Raw genomic sequence first — 22,956 nt, 5'->3', positions numbered from 1 at the left:
TCGTTCCTTGAAGACTTAAAGCCTTAGAAACCTTATAGGGCAGTTCTGTTCTGTTTGTAAGGCCTCTATGAGTCACAATTGATTTGACAGTAGTGGGTTTTGGTTTCTTTAAATAAGTTCAAAGAGTAATAGCAACAATAAAGACATTCAGCTCTGTGGCCCAATAGGAAAGTCAAAGCCAAGAAAGGTATTCAAAACAAAACAAAAAAACAGCGTGCCATCAAGTTGATTCCAAGTCATGGTGACCTTATGGGACCTCGAGTCGATGTGTGCTTTAGGGTTTCGGAGACTGTAAATGTTGATGGGAGCAGACAGCCTTGTCCTCCCCCTCAGACTGGTCGGTGGGTTTGAATCACCGGCCTTCTGGTTAGCAGCCCAATGCCTAACCCACAGTGCCAGCAAAAGTACACACGTGACAAAACCAAGAATGAACAGTTCAAGTTACAGGAAAGGTATTCACTAGGATATTTTATCTGTAAATAAGGTACAGAAAATTCAGAACCACAAAAATATCCACGACAAGCAAGACAAGGGACGTTCTGCATTTCCCTGTACCTCCGTGGTCACCGTGAGGAGTGGCTGCCTTGGCGTTCCCGGCTTCTGGGCGCAGAGCCCTTGGGACAGCCAGTGAGTTTCTTTCCAGAAGAGAAGCTTGTGTTTTGAGTCTTACTAGACCACTGAGACTGTTTTTCCACAAAAGCGTCTGTGACTCTATCTTTATTGAAAATAAATATTTAAAACTCCCTGGGCCAACTCTGCTGATGAGGAGGTAAGAAGGAAATTGCTTTAAGGAAAGAACGCAAGCACCGGGGGCCAATGAACTCCTCCTGGGCTTAAAGGCAGCTTTAGGCAAATGAGCAGGCTTTGGCTACTGCAAACTGAGCGGCAGACAGCCTGCTCTGAAGCAGCCAGATATCAGGAAACTGGAAATGGCTACCTTCTAGCAGACTCACCAGCACCCTGGTTAATTGAGGTCTCTGTAGCTGACATTGTTTTCGGAGGACATTGGCTAGTTCAAAACTCAAAATTTCACCCTGGTCACTCAGAGGCTGCGTGGGCCCTAGTTATGGTGGGCCCTAATTTTGGTCTGGAATCTACTGGATTATTCAGCCCCATTCCATGTCTTATAGGCTGTCAGTCTTACTGTACAGTTTGGTGTTTAGGGCCAGGGTAGAGGTAATAATGTTCTTCCATTTGGCATAAGAAGGATTTGGGGGGCCATTGGGGAAGGAAAAAAATCCATCAGTGCTTTACTTGGTCAAGATTGCGTTTTTAAAATAGTCATTATAATTGGCAAAAGTGCAGAAGTAATGCTGGAATGAATTGTGCAGCAAGTAGAGTATCTTTTTCTGTACTGGTTATAAAATTGACAATATATAGTAAAAGTTTCATGAGAGCCAGATAGAAGAAACTGGAAGTGAATCTTGCTTTAAAGAACATAAGAAAGAGAAAAAGTTAAAAATTGAATGGTATAAATTTAACATTAAAAGCCAAATAAAAAGAGACAATGATAAATGTAGCTCTGTTAGGGATGTACTCCTAGCAGATAGGGACCCACAGGACTCCCCAGGGCCAGTACAACAGCAGATGGCCTGCAAGCATGTGGATTTGTGGTCGATTTCTGGTGGGAGGGCCGCTGTAGGGTAGGAGCTGGAGTTAGAAGAGGGCTTCTCTGTCAGTTCTGGTCCCAGGCAGAGTGTGCACCACAGTGGATGCCAAACTGGAGTTTATGGAGCATACCCATGTTCATACTTCCGGGCAACCTGCCAGTACTTGCCAGCAAGGATCATCAGCTCTGCCCTCATTTCCAGGCACAAGCCATTTTGGTCATTAATTCTATTACCACATTGTTTAAAAACAAACCTTGTCTCCTTCTTTTGTAAGGAATGTTCTATCATTCTGCCAACTATGCCTGAAATAATAGGCATTTTGTATTTTCAAGGTATACTGAACCTCTGTTTTGTGGCTCCTTTATATATGTACTTGAGTCTTTGAACTTACACCAGAAGGTCACATTATCTTAAGTGCATTTTATATTCGAATCCAACAGATTTGGTGTTGTCTGCTTTTAACAATTTAGACTTTCTGCCGTATGTCTTGAGATCATGAAGGTCTAATGGCGTTCCTCTAGGAGGATGCTATACTTTTCCAGTATCCATTATGAAGTGCAGGAAGCAGAATGGCGGCGTGGTTAAGCTCTTGGCTGCTGTCCAGCGGATTGGCTTCCATAAAGACCACTGCCTGGGAAGCTCCGTGGCCTGGTTCTTCTACGCCTTACAGGGCTGCTGTGAGCTAAAATCGATTCCCCAGAATGTAATGGCAGTGGTATAGTGGAAGCAGTTGTATGTTCTACATGAGGTCACCATGAGTCACTATTTTCTGGGGAATCATCCATCTTATTTGGCTTTTAGAGCAGAAAGCTCTGTTCTTAACATTGGGCATTGAAACTCTTTTTAGTCCTAGGTTACTAAAAATGTAGCCGTGATTCTGTCTTCAGAAGTCTAGTTAGCCACACAAGAGACAGATCTTTAAAGAGAACAAAAGCAGCAGGGGGGTATGCATACCTTAGGAGAATCAACTGTTCAAAATCACAAGGGCAGCATTTCCCCAGGAGACCGTTCAGAAGGGAAGCAGGGTGAATGGAATTGGGAAATACATGGGGGCAGGAGGACACCTGACTTCCATGTTGTTTATTGCAGTCAGTGGCACGAAGTAAAATATCTATGAGTCATGTGGTGGCAAACTGATTTTCTCTTTATAGCATTAGCTAGTTCACAATAACAAAGTTCTCTTAAAAAATCTAGAGGACAGTAGATGTTTGTTGGGGGAGGGGTGGTGCTTACAATGTTCTCTGTAATCCGGAACTCACAAGTAGACTCTATACACCCTTGGTTCTCCACCTTCCTCAGGCCTCGACCCTTTCAGACAGTTCCTCCTGTTGTGGCGACCCCCAACCATAACATTATTTTCATTGCTACTTCGTCACTGTAATTTTGTTACTGTTATGAATTATCATGTAAATATCTGATAGGCAGGATTTATTTTCATTATAACAAATTGAACATAATTAAAGCATAGTGATTAATCACAAAAACAACATGTGCTTATATATTGTGAAATATTTATTCCTAAGTACAAATAAATGAAATTTTGTCTTGAAGCATGGTATAGCATGGGTAACTATCTTCACTCCGGGTACTCTTATGTGGGCCTATCTGCATGTGGGTGGATCCACCTAGAGATGGATAGAGGAGCGGTGTCTCGGTTCCTAAGACCCTCGGAAATATGTGTTTTCCGAGGGTCTTAGATGAGCCCTTGAAAGGGTCATTCATCTTCGCCCACTTTTATCTTCCTTTACCATCCCTTTGTCACAGACGTGTGCACAGACACACAGAGAGGATGAGAGTTACATTCCAGGAGGGAACACCCCACCTTTGTTATGTATTCTGGTCTTAACACAAACCCTGAAGGAAGGATACATTCTGAAATGCGAGTGTTGTTTTCTTGGATCTTTAAGAGGAAATGATGCAGGAAAATTACATCAAACCGAATTGCCAAAATGTGTCTTCACTCTGTACTGTAGTCACCGGAACGCAGAATGATTGGTTGGAAGCTCTTGGTTGATTCTGGTATATTACTGTAAAAGCACGCGTAAAGTAGGTGTAAGCATTTGGCACCCACATTTGCCTGTGAGTGTCAAACTTCATTTTCTTGAGGCTTTTTTTTTTTCTTTCTTAGCTCTTCTCACCGTATAATACGTAATGTAAGAAAGTGATTGTTTCTTAGTTAGGGTCCCCTATCCTTCACTACAGCATGGATGCTATTACATCTCAAAGCCTGGAAGACAATTTGACAAGAGCTGAATAGTGTGTGGAATTCAGGAATAGTGCACGCCGCTCATTTGAGAATGTTCTCCGTGAAGGAGAGGAAGATGGTGGTACCTGGTAGACATGTAGATTAAGGATAGGGGCGAGTGAGTGTTCAAGCATCTCAGGTCCTTAACAGTTTATAATGAGAAGGGTCAGTCATTCAGAACAAAGTTGGGTTTTTTTTATTTGTTTTTCTAAAGAAATCTTTGGGAAGGTTTGACCTTTGATAGGAGGGTGAATAATTCTTCCGTTAAAGGTGGAGAAAGAAAGGTCTGGCAGATGGAGGAGGAGTTTATGGATATGGTGGTGGCAGGGTAGTTAGAGTGTGGATATTTTTAGTTTGTCACTGAAGTGTGAGATTGAATCCAATGAGTCGAAGGCAGCTGGGGAACTTACCCTGGTTTGAGAAATGGGCCAGGGGTAGGAGCTTACTGTCTTGTCTCAGAGAGGAGGAATGAGTTCCAGAATGTAGGACACTTGGACACTTGTGCCTTAAAAATTTTTTTTGAGGTAAAACCAGTCTTCTGAGTGATTTTTTTCCCCCAAGCAGGAACTATTCACAACTATTCAGTTCAAGGCAGGAAAAAGATGATTTTATCTACTCCTGTAAAGAGTTACTGTCTCGGAAACAGAAAGGGGCAATTCTACCCTGTTCTATAGGGAGCTATGGGTCAGCATCAAATTGATGGCAGCAAATTTGGTTTGTTTTTTTTCAGTTCAGGTTCAGAGAGGGTATATAGTTAATTTGATAAAGGTTTGGTGAATAAGAGAGAGGAGGAGCAGGGATGATGGGATGGTGTCGCAATTGTAACGATGTAAAGTGAACGCAAAATTGAGAGAAATTAAGAAATATTTTATAGCCTTGGTTACGGAGTTATAAGTACATATTAAAAGCTCAGGCTTGCAATCAGGCCATCTGGGTTCACATCACATTTTCTGCCTCTTTCTAATGAGTGAGGGACCATAGACAACTATTCTAAGCATCCTTTTCGTCCCACTGTTCTCCCTCTGTAAAGTGGGGGGGATGTTAGCTCATGGAGTTGTCCTGCTGATTGCATTTATATTTAGGATAGATTAGTGCCTGATACGAATTTAACACTCAAATATTAGGCAAGTACAATACTTAATAGAAATGTGGGTGAAGAGAAGTCTGTGTATTGTTCTGGGGTAACACAGTCACAAAAAAAATAGAAGTATATCTTATTTGCTATGCAAAGTTAAAGATGACACATTTGGTCAGGATGTATATATAAAGTATTGTACTTGCCTAATATTTGAGTGTTAAATTCGTATCAGGCATAGCAAATAAGATATACTTCTATTTTTTTGTGTGACTGTGTTACCCCAGAACAATACACAGACTTCTCTTCACCCACATTTCTAATTTTTGTTAATTAACTCACCCTTTTTGTTAATTCTCTTATATACCTTAATATGTACAATTGGAATAGAATAAAAGTGGTAAAACTCAAAAATCCAATCTGAACCCTGAAATTGAGTAGCAAAGTCTTGAGTAAGTATACTTGTCTAGTGGCCAGTTTTCAGACTATCAGAATGTCTGCTACTCATTTTTAAAAGATTTGTCAGAAATAATGAGACTAATAAGGATAAGTGGATGAAAAAATTGATCCTCTCCAGAGCATTCATTTGCTCGAAATCAGTACTTATCAAACTAACAAATTTATATATCCTTTGCTAATTTTTATTGTTTCTCATAGTGCGACAACACATTTTTGCATCTGATTTTTCATCTACTACTTTATATTATTTGCACTTCATCTTCTGTGGCATATCAAAGTACATTATGTGAATAGCACTGTTGCTGGTAGGTACCCTCACATGGATACAAAATTCTGCCCCATCCTGCGCCATCCTCACAGTCTTTGCTATGTGTGAGCCCAGAGCAATAGCCACTGTGTCATTCCATCTCGCTGAGGACATTCTCTTGTCCACGGACCCTTTTCTGTACCAAGCACGATGTCCTTTTACAGGGACTGATCTCTATGGTATCATGTCCAAAGTATGTGAGACTAAGGGTCAGCATCCTTGCTGCTCAGCATCATTGTGGCTGCACTCCTGCCATGACGTTGGTTTGCTTTTTCTGTATCACAGGCCATGGTATGTTCAGTATTCTTCTGTCTTCTTTATTCAGTCTACCTCTCACATGCATGTGAGATCATTTAAAATGCCATGAGCTGGGTAAGGCTCACCTTTTATCCTTACAGTGAGATCTTTGCTTCTTAACATTTGAAAAGAGGTCTTTTGCAAGTTTACCAAATGCAACATTGCTAGTCATACGATTTTCACTAGTCTTTATTTATTGATTTTATTTAGAAGTAGGTGGCTACGTCTTTCTTCCGAACCTGTCTTAGCTCCAGTGAAGCCTGTCCACCATGCGTGACTCTGCTGGTATTTGAAATACCAAATACCACACAACATAGCTCCCCGATCACAGCAGCATGAAGTCAATACAGTGGGACAGACTGACAGGCATGACAGACGGTGGATGAGTAATGTAGGTAGGGTTAGATGTTGTTATTATTAGGGGCCACTGAGTTGATTCCGACCCCTAGGGACCCGATGCATGACAGAAGCAAACACTGCCTGGTCTTGTGCCAGTCTCACAGTTGTTCTGTGCTCAATCCCATTGTGGCAACCATTGTGCCAATCCATCTCCCAAGAGCCTTCCAAACATGATGTCCTTTCCCAGACATACACGATGTCCTTCTCTCGGGAATGGTCTCTCCTGACAACGCATCCCAAGTCTGTAACACAAAGGCTCACCATCCTTACCTCTGAGAAGCACTCTGGCTGCACTTCTTCGAGACAGCTAGCTCACTCTGTCCTCTTAGCAGTCCATGGCACGTTCCCCATGCTTGTCCAGCGCTACCGTTCCAGTGCATCCCTTCTTAGGTCCTCCTCATTTACTGTCCAATGTTCGCATGCCTAGGGGGCGATTGAAAATACCATGGCTGGGGTTAAGTATTTGACCGTTTGGATCAAGTATTTGAACCACGAGGCTATCAGTTTGTTGCACCGGGGTGGCTTGTGGCTTGTGGCTATGTCACTGGCTTTTCAGATGCCAGCAGGGTCCTGAGGTATGTGTGGCAGGTGACCTTGAGTTTAACAAAGAAACTCTGCCTGGTCCTGTGGCGTCTTCACAATTACTGGTATGTTCGAGAGGCATTTGCAATGTTGCTGGTATAATATTTCATTAAAATAGATAAAATATAGGGACTGTATACCATCTTAACTGGGACACAAAAAATTAATAATCACATTAATAGATTATTTGAGTTAATGATAAGAAACATAATAAAGTGTAGATGATTCATAAACTTCATAATTATAACATTAGGATAATGGATGCAAACCTGGGCTGTCACAGGTATTAATGAATTTTCCACTATTGACATGACTCATCGATGAATAAGAAACCCAGTCAGAAGGTACCACAGGTTCAAGGACTAAGCAAAGGGATGATCAAATGAATTGGCAAATCAGTAACAATGCTGACAAGCTGGGCAGTAGCTACAGGATAACAACCAATTGCATTCTGGTGGTAATTATTTACATTTTTTACAAATTGAAAATTACATTTATGTACATATGTCTCTTGCATGACTTAATCGTTTTATGTATACACACACACATAGACAGAGTTTAGAAATGCTCCAAGATGACATACGATTTAATAGAACAGCAAGTCCATTTTTGCACCCACGTTCAAGGCTTGCACAATTTTTCCTTGCACGGGCACACTGAGGCAGGCCGTGCTTCCTTTAGCTGTGGGTTTGCAGTTAAAGTCCTAGCAACCCTGGTTGGCAGTAGGTTGCACACTGGGCTGCTAAATCCCAAGATCAGTATTTTGGACCCACCAGCCCTTCAACCAGAGAAGGATGAGGCTTTGTGCTCTCGCGAAGACTTGCAGCCTCGGGAACCTCCGGGGGCAGTTCTGCTCCGCCCGGTAGTGTCACTGTGTGTCAGAATCGGCTCATAGGCAGTGTACTCTGGTTAGATTTTTAATTTTTCACTTTATCTGTGGGCAAATTCTTGTGTCTCAGGCAATGCCTTTTTAAAAAAAAGCATTTTTATTTACAGTGTGATAGTTTTAAGTTTTTCAAACAGCATACTACTAAGCCCCACTCCCCTTTCATATGTGAGCTTGTTCTGAACCGCCATCGTTCCTATTTCACGGGCCAGTGGTGGAAAGTGCTACTTTTATCACGTTCTGGTTGCCTGCCCTAAGAGGCTGGGAGCATTTATTTGGAGCCTTTAGGTTGATTGTGAATTTTCCTTTAACAACCCCTTCTCCTTACCAGAAAGAAAGAAAATCCAACAAGAGCCAACTGGACTTTTTTTTTTTAAGCCATTGTTTGGTAAGCTGTAGCTCTGCTCTTGTAACCAGAGGCTGTGTTTATTTTCAGTGCTGGCAGTTCCACCTAACAAATCAACTGGTATTGAATTCACCGAGGGAGATGCCCTTTCCCTTTCTTCATCTGTTTGCCAAATGTGTGTGGTCCCTCTGCTGCTCCTCTGGGTTGCACTAAAGTGGGGGCCGTTAGCAGAGGCATGTTTCTGTTCTGAATCCTCAGTCTCTGGTAGGCTGGGTTGTCGAATTGACCCCTACCCTGGTGGTCCACAGGGGTTGTATGGGGTCAAAGTCCCCCACCAGTGATTCTAGGTGTTTAGGAGCAGTGTGAATCCTGGTGGACTAGTGGTTATGTGTTGGGCTGCTAAGCCCAAGCAAGGTCAGCAGTTCAAAACCACCAGCTGCTCCAAGAGAGAAAGATGAGGCTTTCTACTCCTGTGGAAATTACAGGCTCAGAACCTCACAAAGGCAGTTCTACCGTGACCTCGAGGGTGGCCATGAGTCAGAATCAACTCGATGGCAGTGAATCTTGTTTGGGTTTTGGTGTAGAAGCTCTGAGACAGTAGGGTGGCTCTTGGTTTGGTTCTTAAGGACAGGATATCTGTCCTTGGAAAATGGTGTCGCCATAGTAATCAAAATTATCTCAGAGAAGGGTTGAGATCAGTTGTATCCTAGTGGACTAATATTTTTTGACTAAGATTTATTTCAGATATTGCCTGCAAATTCTTCTTTCATTCAACCCTATGAACAGCAGAGTGAAACACAATCATTCCGATGCCTGAGCCCATTGATACAGCCACTGTGTCAATCCATCTCATCAAGGGCCTCTCTTTTTGATCACCCTTCCCCCTTACCACACATGACATCCTTCTCCAGTGACTGGACTCTGCTAACAACACATCCAAAGTATGTAAGATGAAATCTTGCCATCTTTGCCTCTAAGGAGCACTTTGGCTTTATTCCTCCAATATGGATCGATTTGTACTTTTATCAGTCCATGATACTTCGAATATTCTTCTCCAGCACCAAAATTCAGGCGTGTTGATTCTTCTGCGATCTTCCTCAGTCAGCGTCCAACTCTCACAAGCATGAGACCGTGGAGAGTACAATACCATGGGCTGGGTCAGGCACACCTTAGACCTTACCGCAACGTCCTTGCTCCTCAAAACGCTGAAGAATTCTTGTGCAGCAGGTTTACCTCATGCAATATGCCTCTGGATCCCTTGACTTTTGCTTTCATGAGCATCGATTGTGGATCCAAGTGAGACAAAGTCCTTGACAATTCCACCTTTTCTCCGTTTATCATGATGTCACCTCTTGGTCCAATTGTGAGGATTTGGGTCTTCCTGACATTGACATTGAGTTGTAATCCTTACTGAAGGCTACAATCCTTGATCTTCACCAGCAAGTGCTTCTGCTCCTCCTCACAGCAAACGAGGTTGTGTCATCTGCATACTGCCTTCCTCCACTCCTGATGCCACACTCTTCCTCATATAATCCACTCCTGATGCCACACTCTTCCTCATATAATCCACTCCTGATGCCACACTCTTCCTCATATAATCCACTCCTGATGCTGCGCTCTTCTTCATAAGTCCCCACTTTTTAAAACTTTTGTTCACATATTTTAAAAGTCCAGCCGCTTTGCTGTCTCGTCAGTTCTCACTCAGGACAACCCTGGGGGTGTGTAGTACACCTGCGCCCTATGGGGTGTTCATGGCGGTCAGCTCCCAAAGCAGACCGTAAGTCCTGTCCTTCTGAGGGACTGGGAGGAGCCACATGCGGCCCACCGAGGACATTTATTTGGCCCGCCAGGTGTTTGTGCCCTGTTTGGTTTTTTTTTACTTCAAAATAAGATATGTGCAGTGTGCATAGGAATTTGTTCATAGTTGTTTTTTTTTTAAACTATAGTCCGGCCCTCCAACAGGTCCGAGGGACAGTGAACTGACCCCCTGTTTAAAAAGTTTGAGGCCCCCTGGACTACTGGATAGGTTTAAATAGCCAACCTCTTAGTTAGTAGCTGAGTGCTATTTGTACAACCCAGAAATTTCTATTCTTGTATTAAAACAACAACAACAAAAACCAGGTTCAATGGCGTCCCATGGTCTCTGGGTGACTGAGTAGGGTTTTCTGGGCTAATATTTATGGAAGCTGATTGCCAGACCTTTCTTCCAAGTGTCCTTTCTTTCTACTGGGTAGTTATGAATCCCTAAACTGTAGGTTACTAGTGGAGTGTAGCCCATGCAGGGACTGATACATGCCTTTGTTAGTGTTGCTCAAACTCTGATATATACAAGAATCTCCTGGGGATTTTAAAATGAAGATTCTAACTCAATAAACTTGGGGAAGGACCCAAGATTCCTTATGCTAACAAGCTGTGAACCGCATCGTGGTATTAACAGTCCCAAGGACTGCCAGAAGAGCAAACAAATTTGTCTTGGTAGAAGTACAGCCAGAACGCTTCTCAGAAGTGAGGATGGTGAGACTTCGTCTCGCGTGTTTTAGACATGTCATCAGGAGCACCCAGCCCTGGAGAAAGACATCATGCGTGGTCAAGTGGAAGCGGCGTGAAAAGGGGGAAGACACTCAGGGGGATGACTTGGCCAGCAGCTGCCACACTGAGCTCAGACTCAATTGTGAGGATGGTGCAGGACCAGGCCGCCTGGTGGTTTGGTACATCGGGCCACTGTGAGTTGGAACCCACTGGACAGCACCTACCACCACTGTGAATAGCAGAACGCCAGTACTTTCTCCACAGCCGTGGGAGCAAAGCATAGAAAGTCTTCATTGGACGTTAGCTCTAGATGGTAGACCTTCCACGCTTGCTTCACCATTAGAGGCCCGGACCAGGGAGGAGAGTCAGCTAACTTCTCCGCTCCTGAGTCAGCGAGTAAGCGCTTCACAGTCTGGTTCTGCTACTTTGTTTCGGAGTTTGGCATTTCCCAGACATTTTACTTACCCCATTGAAGACGATGTAAATCAGTTTTCAAAGCAAATTGTGAGTTCTTTGGAGATTCTGTTACCTATGTTTATAAATGGTGATCGTGTTCAATTTCTAGTGACGTGCCCTACTTTTTGATATATTACATAGATGTTTTTAAGAAGGTAATTTCTCCTGAATTTGTTTGTATGAATATTGTAATACCATCCTCTCTTGGGTACTGTGCCATTTCTCTTTGCTTACCAAACAGTTTTGTAAGAACCGAGTGACATCCAAGAAGTCTGTTGAGTACTATTAAATGTTATTACTCTATTCTGACCTAGATAAGGGACAGTAAACTATTTTTAAATATAAGGCCACTGATCCATTGAGATTATGAGCTGTTCAACACACACACACACACACACACACACACACACACACACACACACAAGAACTTATTTTAAACACCACATTTCTCCATCTCTTTTACCCAAGTCTTGGTCCTAAACCAAAAAAACACCTAACTAGATTGTGAAGATCTTGGAAAACAGGAAACTTGCTTTTTTACACGAAGAATAACGATCATGAGAAAGACATTTCAGTAGATACGTTTTTTTTAATGTTAGTAGCGGGAAAGAGAAACTGACGAGGGAAAGGGGCATTCCTATGTGGGTGAAATGCAGAGAAACGTGAGGAGAAAGGGGTGGCTGTGCATGGCTAAAGTGAAGAAAGGACCCAGGTGGACTTGGCGGGAGTTAGTAGATTGTGAGGCCGGGAGGTTTCCAGAGTGACGCTCTTCCTCTCCTCATTGGAAATTTGATCAGGACTTCTCAGGTTCAGCAGCTGTTTCCAGCATTTCTGCTGTCAGAGAATTTGTAGTCAAGGAGAACATCTTGCATCTACTCCACAGAGTGGAATTGGGCTGATGCCCTGACTGTGGTCTGACCACTTCCATCCTAGAGCATCAGAAGCCATGACCAAACACACCACAAGTGTTGCGTGGCTTCTGACTCATAGTGTACCTATAGGACAGTGGAACTGCCCCATAGGGTTTCCATGGCGACGAGTCTTCACAGGCCCAGACAATCACACCTTTCTCCTGCAGAGCCATGGACCTTTTGTGAGCAGCTGGTGCTCAATCGCTATGCCAAGAGGCCATGGGTGTCACACATGATACCTAGGTCTTATATCTTACTTGCAATTCAGTTTTCTATCCTAAATGCTCTGTGGGTGAAAGATGAGGCTTGCTTCTCCCATAAAGATGTATCGCTTTGGATTCCCTCTCTAAGGTCGCTGTGAGTCAGAATTTACTAGAAGGCCCCGGACTTGGAATTTCTTTGCACAATATAATTGCTTACAGAAAACGTCCTGCTATTTCCAGGTATCAAGCGGCCATTGGTTCTTTGGTTACTGATACATGGTGGACATATTTTTAGATAAGGGTTTAAAAGTATGGAAATCAAATTCTTCTTCTTCTTTGAATTTTACCTCTTTCTCCCCCTGCAGTCATCAAACACAAACCACCTGTTGGGATCATCCAAAAATGACCGAACTCTTTCAATCCCTTGGTGAGTATATATTTTTTAATATCAAGGAAATAACCTGAAAGTTAAGAATCAACCGTATATTCTTAACTGGAAACAACTAACCAGCTAGCTTGGTTTGTTTAAAGTCATGTCCCTGACATCTAAAAGCAGTTTAGCTTCCAAGGAAATGCGTGCTTTGAGGTAGTGTGAGCCAAAGAGAATGGATTTACAAGGCGAATTGTAACTGGAGGTCTTGGCCCCCTGTGATGGAGGAGTCAGCTTATGCTTCACATTACCTGGAAAAGGGAAAGGGGGTGGGGTGGGGATTGATAGCACAGCACTGTCCTACCCACTGCTTTAAGTTTCCTTTTAGTTCACTTTTAATTTAGTAAGTGTTACAAAATTAGCTCCCTTCGTTTTATTTTGGCCTAGTCATTACGAACTTGATTCATTTTGGGAGAAAAATGCAGGAAAAGGCTTTAGATGAGAATTCTCCTTTTAATTTCCCCTAGACCATGACCTTGAACTGATGGGTTCCAGTGGTTCTTTTAAGAGTTTCCTGTTTGGGTAGCTCAGGACCGGCTGGAGACAGGGAACAGCACCCTAAGGCTCCCCATTTCCATTCGATGGGCACCATTTTTATCTCCTTATGTAGTAAACTTCTTTGGGTGGGTGAAGGAGGGGCTTCAAAGGTTAAACAACCAGGAAGGCGACCACAATGGTTTGCTTACTTGGTAAAATTTCTTGATGTCTGAGTTTCCTCCACACTCTTCCCATGTCTGATACTCTGTTGTTAGTCGGCAGAAAAATAAACGGCAATATCCATTGTTTCCCCAACTGTAACTGTTGATTAGAGGATTATTTTATTTGGATCTGTTAAAGGGGAAAGAAGCAGATCCGGTGGATGGAATGTACAGATACAACTAGCTTCGTGAATAGTGAGACTGGTGGACAGAAAAGTAGTGTCCTTGGGAAGATTTCCCCTGGAGAAGAGCCCGAGTCAGCAGTGGGGCAGGTAGTGCATTCAGCCTTTAGTATGAGGTGCTCACTAAGCAACCCAAATCCAAGAAGCTGTGTTTTTCCCACTCTGCTTTTTGAAATTAACTTTCTTGAAATCATCTTTGCACCAGTGCTTTTACCTGTGCCTCAACCTGGTGCTAAGGTGCATTGAAGTGCTTTCTCAAATAAGTGCTGGGGCACCTAGGAGGGGACTTTTTAATGCCTGAAGACATACGAGAAGGCTTCAAAAAGTTCATGGAAAAAGCCCATTATATTTTCGTTCTGTTTGTCCATGAACTTTGTGAAGGCCCCACATCTTTTTCCATCATCGAGTAGGTAGATGTATTCTTGGCACTTGATGTAAGTTCCGTAAGAAGCGTGCTTTTGAGTTGTTGCCCTTGCCATTTCAGCTGACCTGAACAACGTACGTTTCTCTGCCTACCGGACGGCCATCAAAATCCGAAGGCTACAAAAAGCACTATGCCGTAAGTTATTCCACCAAATTTAATCATTCTGCACGTTGGATTGCCTGAGGGAGCGGGGAGGGCAGAGATAAATGAAGAGGGTGATGTATTCTAGAGCTAATCTGATTTCCTTATATCTTACTCATGGAGTTGGCCATGTTTCTATAGATGTTTTCATGTTTGCCCTAATAGCATGCAAGAGTGAAACAGGGCTAAGTGTCTCTCTCTGCTGTGGAACAAAAAGTAACCAAAGCACACGAGCAAAATTGTTTTCAAAAGCCACACTGCCACTGATTTAGAAAGATTGAATTGAAAAATGCAAAGTAGCTGGTCATTGCTTGTTTAGTACTTTGTTGCCATCTGCAAGTGGCGGGTTCCAAATATTGACACAGGACAACCATCCAGGTCAGTTCCAACTCCCGGCAACCCCACAGGGCAGAGCAGATCTGCTCTAATGTTCCTGACGATGCACCTTGATGGAAGCACAGCCTCATCTGTCTTCCATGGAGCAACTGGTCGGCTTCGAACCCCTTGCCTTGTGGTTAGCAGCGCATATGCTTAACCCTCCGTGCCATTAGGACTTCTTTCATATCCTGTATCGTGTAATGAGAAATCACTCAAAATCATCTTGTTGATCCAGCTTTGAACTGGCACCCAAGAAAACCTGGTAAAAGGAACTATGCTTCACTAAATATCTCTTGAGACAGTTAATATTATCAACATGAATTTTCTGAGGAGAGCATGTTCAGAGTGATCATCTGTCATCATCATTTACCCAAAGGTGAACTTTTCTAATCCCCCATCCCCACTCCCCCGAAAGTAACCTAAAATTAAGTAGAAATACAAATGCCTGTCAAAGAGCGTAGTTGTCACCGCTTTAATGACCGTGCAAAGAGCGTGCAGGTCTTGCCAGATAGTTAATAGGGAAGGTGATTTTTGCCTACACTCTGAAAATAAGGGTAATTGGAATAATTCCATCTTGCATCCGTGCTTGCCACCTTCCCCCTAACATTTGTTATATATAAGTCTAGGCAATTCAGTGAAACTTTGAAGATTACACTTTGAAGGATGTGTGAGGTTGAAGAATCAGCTCCTTAGAATTCCATGGAAATGGCGGTCGATTCCAAGCTGGCTACACCAAGAGTTGAGTAGAAGAGAAGCGCAGCGTGAGAAAACAGCCGCGAGAACTTGAAAATAAGCTTGGGCTTCGTGCGCTAGCGAAGTCTGAAGGATGGACAGACATCTCCAGATGAGGTCCTAGAAGGAGGAGAGGCCGTCCTGCACAGTTGACCATCAGCAGAGCCCCAGCCAATAGGTTGTGGGAGTTGGAGCAGGTGGTTTGCCGTGACCAGCACCAAGCGTGAAAGCCCACGCACACTGGCCAGAGATCGGCGTGCCGAGCCAGAAGGGTCTAGGAAGTGAATTCGAAACACACAGTCAGGGTGTTTAGTTTGTGTGGGGTGACAGCACGCTTGAAGGAGGCTCAGCTGCGTGCCCTTTACCCAGCTGATGAACCTGAGAAGGTCTTCCGGGGCCCCATGAGCTTTAAAATGAGGACAGATGACCTAGCCACGCACTCTCCCATGCAGGAGGCAGCTTTGCCTTGATACCAACATGGTCTCAGTTGTCAGTAAAAACTTCTGGATGGATAGACAGACGAGTCCATTCGGCACTTTTTTTGGTTGGTTCTTTTGACCCCCAAGAGGGTGAGCATGAGCCCTTGATGCTGTTGTTTCATCTTTTCAAACTTGAGAGGAGCATGAGACAAGCCCCTCCACCCCCTGAAGGTGATGGGGTTTAGGAGTGCACAGGTGCAGCGTGCTGATTATATCTGGGTTTGCGCCTGCCAGGTGATGTTCTTAGAACCACACCTGCTCTCTCCTCTTCCAGCTGCCTTCTGCCCCCACCGACTTTCCAACTGGGGGCCTTGGCGCCACTCACCAAGCTCATCTGTTGATGATTAAGCTACTCCTTCCGTCTAGTCTTTTGTATTGACTTGAAATGCCTTGACCCTCCCTCTGCGATTGTCTGTCTCCCAGTAGTGTTAAACATTTACTTTTTGTGGAACTGTTCACAAGCTAATTCCACCTGCCTCAACTTTTCCCCAGATTTTTACGATCGCTTGTTAACGGCCGTTTCTCTCATTGAGTGGAATGTGCTTGTCGGTGGGTGATAGGTGGATGTCGGAAGGGTTGCCTTGTCTCTATTGGGAAATGACTTAGGACAGAGGTTGCCGCTCCCTTTGTGAAAATCCCACGCAGCACAGTGCCCCGCTGTCCTTGTTCCATCACTGTCCATTCATATAGATCGTGCACAACATGAAATAGTATGAAGGGCCTTGTTTGTGCACGGAAAACCTTACATTCATAAAAGGGACACAAAGAGGTTTCCTGTTTACAGCAGATCCCCCTTGCGCAGAGAATGGAGTGGGCTTTGTCTCTGGGAATCCCTGCCTCCAAGCACCAGAGCCCACAATGTCCACCACCCTCCCCGGAGACTACAGAGCTCTAGCCTGACGGGGCAAGCCCTGTATGCTGCTTTTCTGCGCAGAGAGCTCTCGTCCTCGCTCTTCTTGCTGACATGCCTCCCACAGGTGGCACTTTCTCCTCCTGAGGCCTCAAGTTAATGCTGCCCACTTCTAGACTCTAGGCTTCTGTGGCTGCTCTAAAACCCAGCACTACTGATGTTCCATGTCTTCGTGCCCAGCCTTTTTTTTTTTTAACGTACCACTTAACATAATTTTTAAATTTTTCAGTGTGAAGATCGATACAGCAAAGCAGAGGTCCGCCCAACAATTTCTGCATGCACAGTTCATGGGTAGTGTTGACATCCCAATGTGCTACCATGCTCTCATTGCTGCCCATATTGTGTTCTCCCAATAACTTACTCTCCACCCACTTGGAGGTCTCATCTGTGTTTTTGTTACAGTTGTTTATTTGGTCTCCTACAGACAGTTCTTTAAAAGAGCCCAGTGCTTAAAGTAAACAGTTGTAATTTGTGGTTTAGTTTAAGGTGACCAGACATCCTGCTTTTGGCGGGACAGTCCCTATTTTTAACAATTTTTACCGTGTCCCGCGGCGTTTTTAAAAAGTCCCGATTTTTGGAAAGAATGCACGACAAGCTAGGGTATACGGTTTTCGGCTGCCATGTGGTTATTTTGCCATAAAACTCATTATGAGTTTTATCAATGGTATCCCACTTTACCAATGTTAAAATCTGGTCACCTTCTAAGCAATGCATCATTTTTAATGGTATCTTTATGATTTATTATCTGGGTTCATAAATAAGGACACTTGGTGGTGGTGTGAGTCAGGCATTGGGCTACTAACTGCAAAATTGATTGTTCAAACCCACCAACTGCTCTTTGGGGGAAAGATGAGGCGATCTGCTCTTATAAAGATTTACTAAGAAACCCTATATAGCGGCAGTTCTCATCCTGTGGGTCACTACCCCTTTGGGGGTTGAATGGCCCTTTTATAGGGGTTTTCCGATTCCTAACAGTAGCAAAATGACAGTTATGAAGTAGCAACGAAAATAATTTTAAGGTCGCGGCATAAGGAACGTTGAGAACCCCTGCTCTATAGGGTTAGTGGAAGTCAAAATGACTTGGTGGCACTGATTTGGTCTGGTCTCCCAAATGGTCTCCCAAAAGCTATATGGGAAAGGAGCATTGATGGCATAGTGAAATACATGTAGAGCTGCTAACCCCAAAGTCAGCAGTTCAAACTCACCACCTGCTCTGTGGGAGAAAGATGAGACTTTCTTCTCCTGTGTGGATGTACAGCCTTGGAAAGATGCATACACCAACATATGTGTATAAGAAGGCATCCAGCAGCATTATCAACAAAAGTGATTTTGTTTTGGAATATTTATAAATGTGATTTGCAGTAGCAGGACAACTAAATGGCTGAATCTTAGAGTTATAAGGTTGAAGTATAAACACCAAATTCAGCAGTGAATTTATATAGTTCAATTTAATTGATTTATAGTTCAAACACATGAGGAATTTTTATTATCTAGGATTCTTTTTTTTTTTCACTTTTAAAGGTCATTTAAATATAGAGGTTAAGGTTACCTCGGTGACTGAAAGGGGTATAATTAAAGAGGTTTTACAAGTGTGACTTTAAAGGAATTGGCAGTGTTTTATTTCTTTATGTAATAGATTAGGAGGTACTTTTTCTATTATTCTTTGAATTACATATATAGTATACATATTTATTGTCCTGTAGTTCACTGTTGCCGTGTGATAGAAGTAAAAGAAAGGCAAAAAGAAACACTTTCAGAGCAGGGAGAGATTCTTTGTATCTAAAGCTTTTTCACAAGAAGGCAGACTGGTCAGCCCTTCACAGCCCTTTCAGGCACACAGGATTAGTCACATGACGAATCAGGCAGGAAAAGAATGACTTGGCTTAGTAAGAAGTCAGGGAACAGCCAGTAATGTTGTCTGAGTGGAGGACTTGTGAACTGTTTGCCGGGTGTCTAAGTCTTGGGACCAGTTGTGAAGATTGTGGTCTTCCTTACATTGTCGTAATCCATACTGAAGGCTGTAATGCTTGATCTTCATCAGCAAGTGCTTCAAGTCCTGCTCTTTTTCAGCACGGTTGTGTCATCCATCTGCATATCACGGGTTGCAATAAGCCTCCTTGCAAAAATCACAACTGGAGAAAATATTGACGTTGTTGAGGTTTTTGTTTAGCTGGGATCCACAAGCAGTGCTTACGGAAGCAGCAGTCAGGAGATCCAAAGATGCATGGCATTAGGTAAATCTGCTACACAGACTGCTTTAGAGTGGTGAAAAGCAAGGGTGCTACTTTGAGGTCCGTGCTGAGCCTGACCCAAGCCATGTGCTTTCAATGGCTTCATATGCATGTGAAACTTGGATTTTGAATAAGGAAGACCCAAGAAGAACCGGTGCATTTGAATTGTGCTGGAGAACAATCCTGAAAGTACCATGGACTGCTAAAAGGACAAACCAATTTGTCTTCCAAGAAGTATGTCCAGAGTGCTCCTTAGAGGCAAGGATGGCAAAACCCCTTCTTGCGTACTTTGAACATGTTGACAGGAGAGACCAGTCCTTGTGGAAAGACACCATGCTTGGGAGAGGAGCGGGGACGAAGAAGACCCTCAAGGAGATGGACGGATGGACACAGTGGCTGCAGCAGTGGGCCCAGGTATGGGAACTCTTGTGAAGATAGGACAGGCCTGGGCAGTGCTTTGTTCTGTTGGACGGGATCACGATGGGGCGGAACCAAGTTGATGGTACCTAACAACAACAGTATAGCATAGGTTTCTAAACTTACTTTACCTCCTTCCCCCTTTTAAGAAAAAAGTTACTCAGTGTCCCAGGGCTTCAGTACGTTAGCCACATACTCCAGGATAAAGTATACAAGGGGTACACCCCCTGCCCCCCAAGAAAAAAGGAAACAGCTCTGCTGGGCTGAGCCTTTGTAGTACCCATTTTTCCTGCTAGGAGAGCATTGAGCAGCCTGCTCTGAGTTAGTGCAGCCAGTGGTGTCAGCTGGAAAGGGTCTCTCTGGTCCCAGTGAGTTTTTTTAACAAAAACAGTTTCACTGGACCCCTGATGGCTGATATTTAAGAGCACAGTGTGCAGCTGTGAAATGTTGTTTCCTACTCAGGAAAAATGCCCCAGAAACTGTTGTGATGCTGAACACAGCTTACAAGGACAGTGCTATGGGAAAAACTCAAGTGCAGAAGTGGGTTTTTTTGGTTCAAAAAAACTGAAATATCGATTGATGACAAACCTTGTTCTGGATGTCTGTCAATTTCCCAAATGGATGATAATGTCGACTTGAAGTACATTGGGAGTTGATTCCATCAAGTCAGACTGTTAATCAAGCTTTTTATTTAGAGGTTCTGAAAAGATTGCATTAACAGTGTGTGATTTAAAAAAGGCCTGACTTGTGGCAGACGGGACTGGTTTTGGCACCATGACAATGCACCTGCTCTGCAACCCATCTCAGTGCACCAGTGTTTGGCAAAAAACAGCATGCCTCTCTTGCCCCACGTACCTTACTCACCTGAATCTGCTCTGTGTGACTTCTTTTTGTTTCCACGAATGAAGAGGGACATGAAAGGATAGTGATTTGAAAGGACCGTGATTTGACGACATAGAAGAGGTGAAGAAAAAAACAAGGAAGGTGCTGTCAGCCATCCAACATGAGTTTGAAAAATGTTTCCAAGAATGGAATTGCAGATTTGACAAATATATTAAGTGTAATGGAGAGTACTTTAAAGGCAATTAGGTTGATTTATTAAAAAAAAGTAAATACATAGCTTGGGGGCGCAGTGGAGAATTCCAGGGGTTTTTCTGGGGGGTGTGCCCCCAATAGGTATCTGCTTTTGCAACTCCCCTGTATCAACTACTTAGGGAAACATTGGCTAGGTACTGACTGACACAGTCATTTTGGGTACAGTTCACAGATCTTTTTTCATAAACTATTTCTGATTCCATATGCCCCTTTTCCTGATGCTGGTATAGTGTTATTTTTAATGTTTGATACTATTTTGTGTAGGATGGGGGGGCTTACTGTTTTCTGTTTCATGGAAGTGTAGAGATCAAGACAGATATATGCTTTAGATAATATCCAAGGCAGATTGAAGATCAGTGGGAAGTGCGGAAGGTAACCCAGGCTGGGCTGCAGAGGTAGGAGAGGAGGTGAGTTAGGGATGTGTGCAGGTCTGCCTGGAGCCGGAGGGACGGCTGTGGGTTATATGAAGGCGAAAAAGAGAGACGTTGGCTATCTCAGGATTTCAGACTCGTAGCCTGTCGAATATTGTAATATAATCGCCCTATCTTAGCTTAACAAGAAACTATGCTACTTATTTGTGATGTATTAAGGCAGAGGTTCCTAAAAGATATTGCCCTAATTAGGACCTAGGCAACAGGCATGTGGATCAGAATAGAGCAAATAGAATTTAGAGTTAACATCATGAAGGTGAACACAGGCTTGTGGTGTGGAAGATCAGATAGAAAGCCTTGAGTACCACTGATACAATGTTGGGGGGGGGGGCACATCATCTTTCTATTGCATTCTGTCTGTGATACCCGGCGAAGATGAGTTAGGACAGATGCTGAGGTGGAATGGCCAAACAGATAAACAATCGGGAGGGGAGTGGCAGACTTGGAAGGTGTTCACTGCTGCAGAACAGGAGCACGGCGATGCGTTGCCAGGTGACTCCCTCTGCCTCTCGTGTGGATGAAAGAAAAAGACTGAACGGCAGTTAGAAAATGATCCTGTGGGTTGTTTCTTGTACCCCGACGACTGAGCTGTCATTTGTCTTCCTTTTGAACAGAGAAAACGATCATTTCCTGCAGTGTAAGTGTAGTCAGTTCTTTAAAGGTGCCTACATGTGACACCTTTCACGAAGATGGATGCCTGGCTCAGGCGTCGAGACAAAGTGTCAGAGTGAATCACTAAGAACCGAAGGCATGAGTCCTCCGTGAGATGCGGCAAATCCTGGTCACAGCCCCCCCACCCCCGTATTTAGCACAGGAGACTTCTCTGGGAGAAAGGCAAAGACAGCCTGATCCAGGAAATAGTCGTTCCTGGCACAATTAACATTACGATTCAGACAGCTGAGAGCAAGTGTAGCATGTTTGGCAGGTTGTTTGTGTCTGTGGGGGAATTGTGGCCTTTCCTTTGTCAGACCCCGTGAAGGAGGAATTCGTTGAGCGCCCCTGCGCCCTAGAAGCTTGAAAGGAAAGCTGAGTGAAGTTCCAAGGAACAAGGTGAAAACCCACAGCTGCCGGAGAGGCAGTAGCCACTCCTCTGTGTCCCCGTAGAACTGTGCTTCAGAACATTTTCAGTGGCTGGTTTTACATAGGCAAGTGTGAGAGTTACATAAACTATTGTCAATTTGAGAGGATTAAGAGTGAAGGGGTGGAGTTCAGCCTGTCAATCAGGTCACAGTTTGATGACCTCATTTGGAGGCACTAAGGAGATAAATAGCTCACTGGAGGCGGGACACAGGCTCACTCCCTGCGAGACATTGCAGCTGTCAAGACACATGGAGCTAGGCTAGTGCCCTGAGCTGGAAGAGCTACGTGGAGACCCCTGCCAGCACTGAGATGCTTACAACACCAGTGGATCCACAAGACATCCCATCCACTGGCCTGTGATCGTCCTGTATATGGCATCATTGCTTGTGTTTTATGAGTCTGAAGAGGAATTTATAGATGGGTATCGGACATATGGGCTAATATCAGACTTAGGAACTTGATCTGGACTGGGCTGGGATGTTTTCTCAATATTCACTTGCTCTTGTGTATAAGCTCTTTCTTCTACACCTGTGAGTGTCTATGAATTTGTTTCTCTAGTCTACCCGGACTAACACAGTGAGATAGCCAGGCCTTTCTCTCACCCTCGAACCTCCAGCTGTTGGCGTAGCAGTTGGTTGAGCCAGTTGACCCTCTGCCCTGTCCAGCGTCAACAGAGGCTTGTGACACAATGAAACTTCTAGGTGGTTCTTAGATTTTTTCCCCCCCTTCAGATTCATTTGAAGCATGCACAGGTTAATTTTGCTCTAAGCCTAAATTTTGCCAACTAGAGAAATCAACATCTCTAGGAAATGGACTAGATTTTTATCCCGACCTATGTGGAGCCTCCTCCCACCCCACCCCCCACCCCAGGTCTCTTTCCCTCTCTTATCTTTTTTAAAATATATTTTCTCTGTTGAGAAATTGTTTAAACCACTTTAGTGCATATAATTTTAAAGCAGTTCTGTTTCATTGTAGATAATTTGGCGGGGGGGACCAATCATTATTTGGTGTGGAAAGCTGCTG

General features: G+C 43.8%; 1 protein-coding gene across 1 annotated transcript in view; it reads left to right on the top strand.

Moving 5' to 3' along the window:
- The window catches only part of UTRN (utrophin), a 619,010-nt gene that overhangs the window by 512,235 nt on the left and 83,819 nt on the right, over positions 1-22,956 (top strand). The window contains exons 58-59 of the mRNA XM_045294578.1: positions 12,671-12,732; positions 14,100-14,174. Of these exons, the coding sequence (XP_045150513.1) occupies positions 12,671-12,732; positions 14,100-14,174 (137 nt within the window). The remainder of the gene's footprint in view (positions 1-12,670; positions 12,733-14,099; positions 14,175-22,956) is intronic.

The sequence above is a fragment of the Echinops telfairi genome, unplaced genomic scaffold, assembly GCF_000313985.2.
Source record: "Echinops telfairi isolate 266 unplaced genomic scaffold, ASM31398v2 ScPeMD7_3533;HRSCAF=4204_0, whole genome shotgun sequence".
NCBI lineage: Eukaryota > Metazoa > Chordata > Mammalia > Afrosoricida > Tenrecidae > Echinops > Echinops telfairi.
The sequence above is the reverse complement of the archived record's forward strand: the minus strand, read 5'-3'. Positions and strand labels throughout refer to the sequence as shown.